This window comes from Eurypyga helias, unplaced genomic scaffold (genome assembly GCF_000690775.1).
Source record: "Eurypyga helias isolate BGI_N326 unplaced genomic scaffold, ASM69077v1 scaffold8841, whole genome shotgun sequence".
Lineage (NCBI taxonomy): Eukaryota > Metazoa > Chordata > Aves > Eurypygiformes > Eurypygidae > Eurypyga > Eurypyga helias.
Genome location: NW_010228863.1, coordinates 25,292 through 36,991, shown reverse-complemented (window position 1 = coordinate 36,991; position 11,700 = coordinate 25,292). Strand labels below are relative to the sequence as shown.

General features: G+C 41.6%; 1 protein-coding gene across 1 annotated transcript in view; it reads left to right on the top strand.

Annotated features, from left to right (window-relative positions):
* The first annotated feature begins 284 nt into the window (after positions 1-284).
* LOC104515994 overlaps positions 285-11,700 on the top strand; it is a 15,216-nt gene continuing 3,800 nt past the window's right edge. The window contains exons 1-4 of the mRNA XM_010160177.1: positions 285-734; positions 2,216-2,297; positions 2,802-5,700; positions 6,361-8,583. Of these exons, the coding sequence (XP_010158479.1) occupies positions 285-734; positions 2,216-2,297; positions 2,802-5,700; positions 6,361-8,583 (5,654 nt within the window). The remainder of the gene's footprint in view (positions 735-2,215; positions 2,298-2,801; positions 5,701-6,360; positions 8,584-11,700) is intronic.

Sequence of the window (11,700 nt, the reverse complement as noted above, 5' to 3'; positions counted from 1 at the left end):
AACGGGGCTTGGGAACATCTGTGTGTCCGTACTCTTGTTAACGAAGCATCTGCTTAGCTACTCAAATGTTTCTCAGCTCCTTTCTTAAAAAGTAATTTACCTTTCTTAAGCAGGGGGTTGACTGTACGCTTGCATTCTGAAGAATGAAGGTCTCCTTGTAGCGTAGCGAGAATGAAGGTCTCCTTGTAGCGTAGCGATTACTCCTACGTACGTTGATTTATCGGTGCTTTTATTTTCAGGGTAAACTGTGAAAAGCTCAGGACGACCGACCTTCAGCTGCCCTGATGCTGTCATTGGGGGTGGAATCTCTCCTTGATTCTTCTGCTGCAGTAGGGGAATTGTACACTGGACTGCCCGAGAGCCTCTCCACCGAACTTATGGCGGTGTCGGAGCCTAGCGTTGGATTAGATGCCAAATCTGATGTGTCGGCGCCGCTGCTAGTGCGCGGTGACGGGCCGTCAGCTGGGCATCGCCGGACTTGGGGAGTAGAGACCTTTTGCCAGAAGACAGAGGGATTGGGTGATATGCTCAAGGTGATTTCTCATGGGCCAGCGGAACTTCTTACACGAAAGGCTGGAGACCTTGAAGAGGATGAAAATAATGAAAAAAGAAACTTCAGGAAATTAGACTGTTCTAGTGATGGATACCAGAAAGAAGACAAAGAGGCACAAGATGCTGAGGAGGATCGTGCTGAATGCTGTGCTTTAACTCCCGGGGAAAGCTGGTCGAAACAAGTAAGCAAATGCAAAAATTCCTCCCTGCATCATATTTGGGTTGGAGTGACTAGGCAGAGGTTTCCTGTTTCTTATCTCTGTCTTGGGGCACGTGTGTCATTATTTATCCAGTCAGGAGTCCAGTGTGAAATTGGACTGTACTTCAGAAGACTGGCAGTATTATTTTAAAATATCAAGCTTTTCCCTTTCTTAAATACTGTTGGGATGGTGTGAGGCAGGTATGTGACAGGACCAAGAACAAAAGTGACCGGTGACCAAAACCGAGAAGTAGAAAGCTCCTTGCCCCGTATCCATGTTTTATGAGTACTGCACATTCCACTAGCGCCATCGTCCCCAGTCAAGGTAGTAACCACTGAATAATGGTTATTTCACACTGGTAATAGTAGCGTAGTGCTACGGGGGGGCTCCAGGTTGGTAATTCAGTTTTTAATCTAAAACATTATTCTTCATTTTTAGAATTACTGTTTGTAATTAGAGAGGAAATCACTCTTAGTTTCCTCTTTCAAAACAGGAGACTCACATGGTTGTGGCTTTTTTTTTTCCTCCCCTCTAGCAAACATTGATGATAAAAATGTTATTTCTAGGCAAAGGCTTCTGAAAAATACGCCAAAGAATACTAAATATTTAAGAGTCCAAAGCTCTCTCTTTAAAAATTGGGGGGTTTTAGTGACTTTCTTGATCACTTTTCTTTAGTTTGAAGTAGTTTTTACACATACTAGGAGAACATGGGGGAGAAAAGAATTGTGACTGCACACATGCCAGCCAGGAAATACCTGGATAAGGCACATAGGTGCGTGTTTTACACTGATTACTGGGTGTTGCAAAATACTAAAATGCTTTGTGGTTTTAACTCTGGATTTTGATATCTGTTTGATTTATTTGAAAGCTTGTGAAAATAAAGTTAATTACCTTTCCCGTAGTCGTTCAGTTTTCCAGGATGAATTTTCCCATCTTTCAAAACACAGATAGTTTGTTGGTCTTGTTTTGGTTTGACTTGTGGGTTTTTTTGCACGTTGACCTGGGTCGTCTGTGGCTGGGTTTGTGTTTTGGAGACAGGGGAAGGGGTGGGAGAAGAGAAGTTCTAATAAAGATCAGAAAAAACATTCATCTCAACAGAGGTATGCAGTTACCGTCTGGGGATGCGAGACAGGCTTGGAGACTGGCTTACTCTTCTGATTTAATTTGCAACAATTTGCATTTTAAGCCATTTACCTTTTAGCTGCTAAATACGAATCCTCTCTAGATGCATCACCGTTTAACGGTGAGGTGACAGCGATGGATAGGATCAGAAAGGCATGGCCAATGCCTGTGAGAACCGCTTGCAGCGTAAGGCTGCTGCTGCGCTAGGGCTGAGGTGTTCTGAGGTTTCTTGGTGGCTTTCTTACTCAGAACTAACCCAGCTGAGCAGGTACAGCCCCTGAAACAGGCTAAAGGTCTCAGAAAATGCATGCACCTCCACTGCTATTTCTGTCGTGTTTCAGGGGGACCCTCACTTAGACCAGCATGAGGTGAAGTCTTTGAGAACCTGTCTCACTGAAACAGCGGGATCTCTGAAGAACACAGGTGTGTATTTTAGTTGTACATCCCTATCTCACCCCTGCTTCGCTCCCAGGTTACTGTTGATTTAAACCGATGGGTGTTTGTGGCATAGCTCATTTATTTTGCTATGCAGTAGAAACTTACCCCGCATTTGAGCTCTACTGTTAAAATAAGCATTATGATGTTGGCCGTGACTTCTTATGTATTGAGTTACAGGACCTGCACCTGCACCTACCTCGATGTTAGAGGAATCTGAAAAGTACAGGTCTTTGGATGCCTGCTGCTCACAGGGAATGTCTGTGTGGAAAAGGATTACATTTGTTACCTTAGGTTTGTGGTGGAGCAGCTTGGTTTTTCCTTTGAAGGCTTGTAGTAGACCTGCTAGCATCAGTTCTCAGTGTTAAAAACATTTTGGCAACCACCACTGTACTTTCATATTGTATACCGCACTAAAAGGAACTTAGTAACCTGTATGCCTGCCAAAATTAGTATATGGTTCTGATTTGCTTTATGTTTTTTCTTATGCAGAAGAACACCAAGCAAATGTTCAGGTGACAGCTGAAACTCTGCCAAAGCTCGCTGAAGAAGTACAAGGTATGAAGGCTGATGGGCCTAGGATATTTAGTAAAGCAGGAAACAGGAATGACAGAGTGAGTAAAGGTCTTCCACCTGAGAGCAGTGAATGCACAGACGTAAACACAGTCATGGCCAGAGCTGGGGTTTCAGAAACCAGCATGTTAGATTTTTTAAAGCCTTTAAAAGTCACGGACATTGAATCAGCCACAGAGCATCCACAAGAAACAAATGACTATGCTGGGTTGAAAACCCAGGCTGCCATGCCATTGAGAACAGGGGGTAATGCTGTATCTGTTCTGGAGTCTAGAGAAGAAAAGTTACTCGGACGAAATCATGTTAATGAATTCGGTGTATCACTTGCTAATTGCCAGATTTATCAGCAGGATGAAGAAAGCAGTGCTCATGACTTATGTACTGGTCCAGTATCTAAACATAATGAACTTCATAGGTTGTCATCAGTAGAAAGCTGTAGAATACTCTCCACAACAAGTTCTGAAGTTTTATGTTCTGTTCTGAACAGCATCTGTTACCTGGACTTAAGAGATATGCCATTAGAAAACAATAGTACTGCAGTCCATGGAATTACCAGTGAACCCCCAAAAAAGTATCTTCCCCAAAACACTGGAAGTCAGACTCATTATGATCATGGAACTGGGTTTGTAGAATATCAAACCTCCACATCCGTACCAGTAGAGCCGGTCTCAGAGGTGAGGAGTGAAGGATTATCTAGTGCTAAAATTGATCACAGGGAAGTAAGTGCTAGTATAGGTGAATCACACAGCTCTGAATTTGAAGAGGCTGCTGAAGTCCGGAGGAAAATTGCTGTGGGACATAGCGTTGAAGTTGGTAGCTGGCCTGAAGCTCAAGCGAGCACTAATCCTGAGCATTGTCATTCTTCAGTTTGTAGTCGTGTTGCTTCATCTCCTGAGGAGTTCTCAAAAGAAAAATTCAAAATGGTCCCATCAGAAGGTGATAAGTTGAAAAAGGACCAGTGGCGATTTTCTGCCAGTGATCTGTGCAAGGATGAGATAGAAGAAAATAGTCCGTTGATAGAAACCAGCAACACTGCTTCCCATGAAACTGGACAGACAGACCTACGCTTTTATAATACCTCCAGTGAAATTTCTCTGCCCAGTAGCTACAGCAGTCTGGATCTTAGTACCAAGCTAGAAGATTCATCTGAAGCACAACTGCTTGAAAAGGAATCTGAGAGTAATACCGCATCAGAAGAGTTGGCTGGCACTTTAGTTGAAGTTACAGAAGCGAACAGTAATGACAGCTTGTCCACTGGCAAAGAAACTAATTTGAGTTATACAGTAAATGTACCTCTATCTCCTGTTGCACAAAAATCAAGAGAACCTCATCGTAACGAGTGTCCTCCTTGTACTGCTAATGAGGTTTCAAGCGGGGACAAGGTTCGGGATGATCTGTCTGGAAGAGAATCCATTGGTGCTTCTGGAACAACAGAGGAGCAAGTCGCTGAAATTGTGCTTTATAAAGACAAATTCCAGTCTTCAGTAAGTTCCAGGACTTTTGATAACCCAAATATGGCAAACCAAATTTCCCAAAAGAACCTGAAGTCTTCAGTGGGAAACACAGAGACAGTGGTCACTGGTGTAGAAAATGAACATAGCGACACAGGGAATTGTAATACTCGGAGTGTAAAAGACCAACGTACAGCTGCCAGTACTTCATGTAGTTTATCAGGTGGTACACGTGGAGATGCTGTTCTCCCGAACAGTCATTCTTTTAACGTTGAGGTTGATGAGAAGATTGAAGAAAATGGTAATTTGGAAGGAGAAGCTTCAGCTGGACATAATAGGGAAAAGGCGATCATCTTTCCAGAAGCACACTTCCCTTTGGTATGTGGATCTCTTCCTTGTCAAGGTGACTGGGGCAAGAGAGGTGTAGATCTGCATGGGATAAATGACATTTCCGCAGCAGAAAACATGCTTTCCTCAGCTTATACTGCAGAGAAGCCTACTGCTACCTTGGTGAGAGAAGAAATTTCAAGTAAGAATATGGAGGTTGTGAAACAATTTGATGGCAGTGAGATTGATTGTGACAGAGATGAGGCAAAAGAAGAAACCAGCATGTGTGCTCTCCAGGCAGATGCATTTGATAAAACAAGACCTGTGGATTCTCCAAAGACTCCTGAAGGCAATCAGAGAAATAAGACTTGCAAACAGCTGTTGGTCAGATATTTGAATAAAAACCCCTGTGTCTATAATTTTGGATTTTGCCACTTTCCATTAGGCCCAAAGAAGAGAGGACTAGGGACATACAAGAATAAAGAAGCGTTGTCACTGGCAGCCGACTCCTCTGAGTATAACGCTTCCTTCTGTGATTCAAGTCCATTACTCAGCAACCTGGATATTCAAACACAATGTGCCGGCCAAACAGAAAAGACCCTTTGTCCAATGGGCAAACAATATCTTGCCTGTCAGAGTGCGTTTGATGGCGCAGTTACAGGCAGCAAGCAACATTTAGAAAGTTTAAACAAAAAAACGAATGCTGTCTTACGAACTAACGCTACTCCTGGGGAAGAATGCAAAATATCAATTGGCTCTGATCAAAGTGAAGAGATAATGATAAAAACAAGTGACGACCTGCCTCTGTTAGTGCATAAATGTGCAAGAGAAGACAATTTTCAAGGAACTCTAACAGATAATGTAGTGGATTTGGACTCTTTGGGCGGTGTGAGAAATGAAGGCTGCTCAGGAGACGTGGGCTTCATTGGTGATCTAACTGAGAAGACACTCGATCTAAAAGGACCCAAGAGTGGATGTGAAAGAGAAAATAAAGGCACTTGTGAAGAAAGCTTTTCTGATAGCAAGTCGCATTGCTCACAGCATGCTTGCTTTATCCAGTGTGCAAACGAGAAAGCAGAGCTAGCGTTCGCAGGAAACAAAATGCAGCAATCCTTGCCAGAGATGGAGCAGCAAAGATTTCTGGTGGAGGACCAGGAAAATACAGTTAATGCCCAATTTTTACCCTTCTTACCAGGTCATGGGAATCTGTCACACAAGCCAGAAAATACATATGTGCCTTCAGAGGCAGAAACAAAAAAAAATCTGAGAGTAAAATCTCTTGTACATAACTCTTGCCCCCAGTTAACGTTTGAGCCTCGTGAAGAAACTGGTGTTCAGAAGGGTATAGGTCCATCCCGTTTCGGAAAGTTTGACAACCAAGAATCTTTTAATGAGACTGGGGCAGATTCAGAAACGCCATCAGCTCTGAACATGGGACACTCTCTGCCTGAGAAAGAAAAGCTCTGCGTGTCATCTGAGAATACACACATAGATAATCGTGATTCATCTTCAGCCAAAGCTTTTAGCAAAGATTCTTCAGTGACAAAACCTCTTTCTGTACCAATGTCTGTTAAAAGAAAGGCCAGCAATACTAATGTTCCATCTTCTGAGAATGAAACAGCAACCACCTTTCGGAAAGGTGCAGAAAGCTCAAGGGTTCGTGCACGTGGCAAAGCAACTCTGAGAGATGAGGGGCTTAGCATGCTACCTGTAAGAGAGATGGATGTGACCTTGCCAAAACGTACTCACAGTGGAAAGAAGTTTAAAAATATGTGTGTGCAAGAGAGGATGGGAAGAGAAGTAGCCCCTAGAAGAAAGTTGCCCGTAGATTCTTTTTTTGATGGAGGAGATTGTCTATGGGCCTCGTTAGAAGATTCAAGAGAGGCTGGTAGCAAAATAGTCCCTCTCAGGACTGAGAACTATGAAAAGGTTTTGGAAGAAATCCCAAGATCTAATGTAAATCATCTTTCCAAAGAAAGAAAAAATGCTACAAAGCTCACAAACTTAGCAGGTACCCCTCTGCTTTCAGAAACTGTGCATGGTTGTCAAGCTGAAGATGCATCTGACGCAGAAACTTCACCAAAACTGCAGTATAATACAACACCCATGTTTTGTCCGTATATGAATATACCATCAAACAGTTGCAAAGAATCATCCCCCAACCACGTGGTTTGCAGTGAAGTATGTGTGCCTTACAAATTCAATGCACAGAGTGAAGATCATGTCAAGGAGATTGCAGAAGTCCAGGACACTATACCAAGTCATTCAGTTTGCAAGGAAAAAGAGACTTTAGGTTCAGAGAGACTTGATCAAATAGAGAAATGTCAGGTACTTAAACAAAAGAATTATGAGAAGATGGAAGTATGTCTGTCAGACAAGGCACAACGAGAACAGAAGTCAGAATACCAGGAGAAAGCAAAACTCATGCTGCAACCAAGTATGTTGCACAGTTCTGAGCTCTGGCGCAGCTCTTCAAATGAGTTGGTGACATCAAAGAATCTGAAGTTTGAAGGTCCTTCAGAGAAGATTTTTGCTGTCAGAAGCAGTGAAAATAAGCTATGTAGCACTTTACAAGAAGTCAAAAGGCCAAAGATTACTGCAGGTATTAGCTCACAGTTTTTGAAGACTCAGGATTCAGAAATGGAAAACCTGAACCTTAACTTAGGGTATGATGGAATCCCTGGTGCCTTTGGAACTACAAATAAATTAAGAGGACTTCTTCCATTAAAAAGACAGCCTGGAAGGATGTGCAAAAAAGTTCCCACATCATATCAGCTGAAAACAGTAAGAAAAATCAAAAAAATTAAAAGTTCGCCTTTTGTTGAGAATCCCCCAGAAATATTCCCTAAAGAGGAAAACACACTTCTCAAATCTTTTTACTTTCCACATAAACCACCGACGGTGGAGCCGGAACCAGCCATGCCATCTGTGCATATGCCAAGGCAGAGGGCCAAGGGGTGCAGTTTGTTGAACAGCTTGAAATTTAGAAAATGTACCAAAGAAACAGCGTTGTTGAGCAGGCTGTCTGCAATGGCTAGCAAACTCCTGGCACCTGCCAAAAGCATCCATAGCTCAAAACCTCTGCCATATTCTTCTGAAATTCTTCCAGTGGCTGAGAGGTACAGCCAGCGCAGATCTAAAAATCTCTTGGAAGCCTTTTCTTGCATTAACAGAAACTTACACTCACGCTGGGCTGACAGTTGGTGCACCAAGATGTTCAGCTTTCAGTCTTTGGCACTTTATCCTGTGGAATCTACCAAAATACTTTTTTCAGACTTGAGCCACAAGCCTCCAACCCCCTTCCTGGATACGGCAGTTCTCCCGATTTCTTTTCACATAGAATTGGACTCCAGTCCTGTGACAGACCTCACAGGGATTACATCCCAGCGCTCTGTACATCCCAGGCCAGTTCGGGGAGAAATGCCAGCACCGCCTACAAAGTGGACTTTCTCTTTTCTCCTGTCTCAGAGCTTTTCAGATAAAACAGCTTTCAAGGAAGATTCCAGTCTAGATAATGAGCTGCATTCTTCTTTCTCTGTAACAACCCCAAGGGCTGCTGCCCTTCATCCTGACCGTGGAAGAAGTGCTGTAGCTGAAAGAAGAGGAGGTTGTTCCATGCTTGGCCTTCACACAGTGTTAGCACTTTCTTCCCCTGGATGTTACAGGATTTGGACGAGAAGAAGAAACGTAACCAGTCATATTCCTACCATCCAGAGACTGTTTATATCACAATTCGCACAGGGTTTGAAGGGGGCAAGGTATCCAGCTTCTGTATCAGATGACCTCGTCTCTTCATTGCCATACTCACTGGGCAGGGTACTGTCCATATGGAGTCAGCACGGTCCTTCTGCCCGTCCCTCCGAAATCACTCCTCTCCATTCCAGTCACTGCAAGTGGCAGCCAAGTGTGGGCATCGAGAACAGGTAAACCCCATCAACTTATTTCTGAGATTAAATATGTGTAGGGTATGTACTTGCTCCTTTTTGGGAGGGAGAGGGTAATTGCAGCTTGCATAGAAGTGTCAGTTTCCCCTGTTCCAAGTCTACACATTCTGCTCCAAAAATGGCTCAACGTGGAAGATTCTTCCCTACGGAACAGTCTGTTAGCTGAATTGAGATATATTTGCCTTCACTTCTTTAATACTGTCCTGTTTTGGCAGAATGGCTAACTCTATTTTCTTCTCCCTTGCAAAATATACACACCATGCATCAGAATATGTAATGCAGAAAGGTGAGCTACTTCATTAGGTCAATTCAGAGTGACTGCAGAACAACTGGATTTCCGAGGTAGGAAAGTTTTTTTCAGAGGTCTGAGCCACAAGTGCCACTTGGAAACAGTGTAAATGCTCAATACCAAATCAGAAAGAATTCAAAGGGGAGGGGAGTGGCATTCACTTACTTTTTTAATTGTATTCCGTGACTGTTCTCTGCTAATTCAAACCTCTTTATTATGCTATGCCTTGTGATAGTATGTGCCCGATGTACTGTTGGCACAAAGAAAGTGTAGCTCCAGTTCAGGTTGGTAATGAATTTTTGTGTGTGTCATTCTCATTACAAATGGGAAGAGGACTGAAATCTACTCTGAATATTTAACTTTGCTGTCAGCATTTGAGATGTTTTTACTAAGAAACAGAATGAGAGAAAATGTTCCTAGCTCTGTTAGAGGATTTTTGCATACTCTTGAGCAAAGATTTTGCCCTTTATTCCTCAGTGACAGGGGACAGTTCAGTCCCTGATTTGATAGTCTTCAGATTCCTGGACAGAGTATAGGCTCATGAGCCACGTAAAGCAGTCGATTTGATTAATTCTTTTGTTTAATAAGGCAGTCTCTAGAGAACCGTTGAATTTGGCTGATGTCATAGCTTGACAGCGTGTAACTGAAAGTCTTGCCAGATAACTAATGCTGCATTTTGCTTTGTATAATGGATAACATACCTAAAAGTTTAAGTGCAAATGCTAATGTCTACCAGAGGTGTGAGTGACCTTAGGAGAGTGCTGCTGCATTCTGGGACTCGGCTGTGCTAGCAGAATGAAGGTGAATAATGGCATAGAGACAACTTCACAGCACGTTCGATTGGACCTGCGTTCTTTTTCATTCCATACATGTCAGTGCATCAGGCTGAATTTTCTACTGTACAAATAATACTCTGAAAGTAAGCATACCAGGAAACTACATTTTGAGCACTAAACCCAAAAGTCAAACATTGTTGTCATTCTTTAAAAAAACAAACACCTTTTTAAAATTTACCTCTCTGTACCAGGGGAATTTATTGGTTTGTATTGAAGCATGACTGGGGGACCAGAGCTGATGTATGCTCTTGTGTCTTCTGCCATGCTTAAGCCTGCAGCCTCCGAGGAAGCTTGTTACAGCATATCCACTTAGCTAAAGCGTAAGAGGATTTAAATCTTTGACGTAAAGGGCAATTTAAAAACCAAATGTTTTGCTATGAGTGATCTTTATCCCAAAAGGAGAGAAGCCAAACCAAACCTTATCACTTCAAGTGAAAAACAACCCGAAGTTAAAATAGTCTATAACTCAGTTGGATTTTTTTTTTCTAAAATATCTTATAAATATGTGTATGAGGTAGCCTTAATGCTTCAGCCCCACTCAGATTTTCTTTGAAGTGAAGTTACTGAGGCATGCAGTGAGTTGAAAAGAATGTTTGCAAAAGTTTGAAGTGCAGCAAATAAATTCTGTTCCTAAAACAGTTAATCAAAAATTAGTATCAAAGGTTTGGCTATGAAACGATGTGAAGAACATAACCTAACATTAAAATGTTTAACACTGTTTTAGATTCCATTTTGCTGAAGATTGATAGCCTGTTCTCATCAACTATTAGTCCTTTTTTTTAAAGGTATTAACAGGAACGGTGACAAAATGATAATTCTGTAAATCTCTTAAATTTTGTTGTGTACTAAAAAAATCTCCTATGAAATAAATGTTTGGTATATAAAGACAAGAATACAAGAAGTATGTTTGGTGCAGTATAAAAGCATTTTCAGCTCCCAGTATGACAAAAATCTTGGCCTGTTTTGATTAAGACAGTTTAAAATCAGAAAAATTAAAAAGTGGCTCCAAGTTCTCCGCAGGCCATTTTCTTGTGGAAGAGGTTTGTCCTCTTTGAATTATATTGTTCACTGTTAGTGGTTTTTAATAACCAGGAAAACAAGGAACTAGAGTAATTATGTCTAAAAATCTTCTGTCACTTCCACTGCCTGTGATAAAGCATTAAGTGAAATATTTTTCTGTAATTAATGCCTATTTGGAATCAAAATTTCGAAAGTGGGGTTTTTTTTCTCTCCCTGTACTATTGTTGTTATTACATAAAATAGTAAGATCTGCCTCTAGCACAGAGGACTCTGATGCACTATTGACGCGGGTTCCAGTAGTGTTGGGATAGCAAGTGGAACACTGAGAGAAACAAGAAGTGATGGTTCTGATATTAAATGACAAATATAAGAAATTGGTCTTTCTGACCTCCTTACATTTGGATTTACCTGTGCAGCCAGCAGGGTTGGTTCTCATTTATTTTATAGCATTCCCATCTGGCTGTAACTTCGCTGCTTCACAACATGAAGTACGTACATTTAGCTGTTAGTTTGGGAGAACAGCAAGTACAAAATTTGCTGTTCAATGTAATGACACCTGATGTTTCTTCCCGCTATTAATAGCGTGGGTACAAAACCAACACTTAATATTAAAGGACTTGGAGCTGCTGTGCTGACCTTTATGCTGTAGAATTATGGTAATTACCAACCCTTACGGAAAGGCCTTTGGTTATTCCAATCAATTAACAATATTCAAGTAAAACTGTGGGAGTAGAAGACAACAGGGAGTTAATCTTGCAAATCCTTCCTTTCACTTGTTACTGTTGCCACTATGCACTTTTTTGAGTAGCCAAATCCTTCAAGGTTTTCCTTACTTTAATTTTAAAAACTAGGGTTTCCTAGAAATAATTACAATTATCAGACTAATACTGTTTTTTTCTCTTTCTGTACTTTAACTGCCTTTTCTCATCACTGCCATCTTTAAGTGAAAGT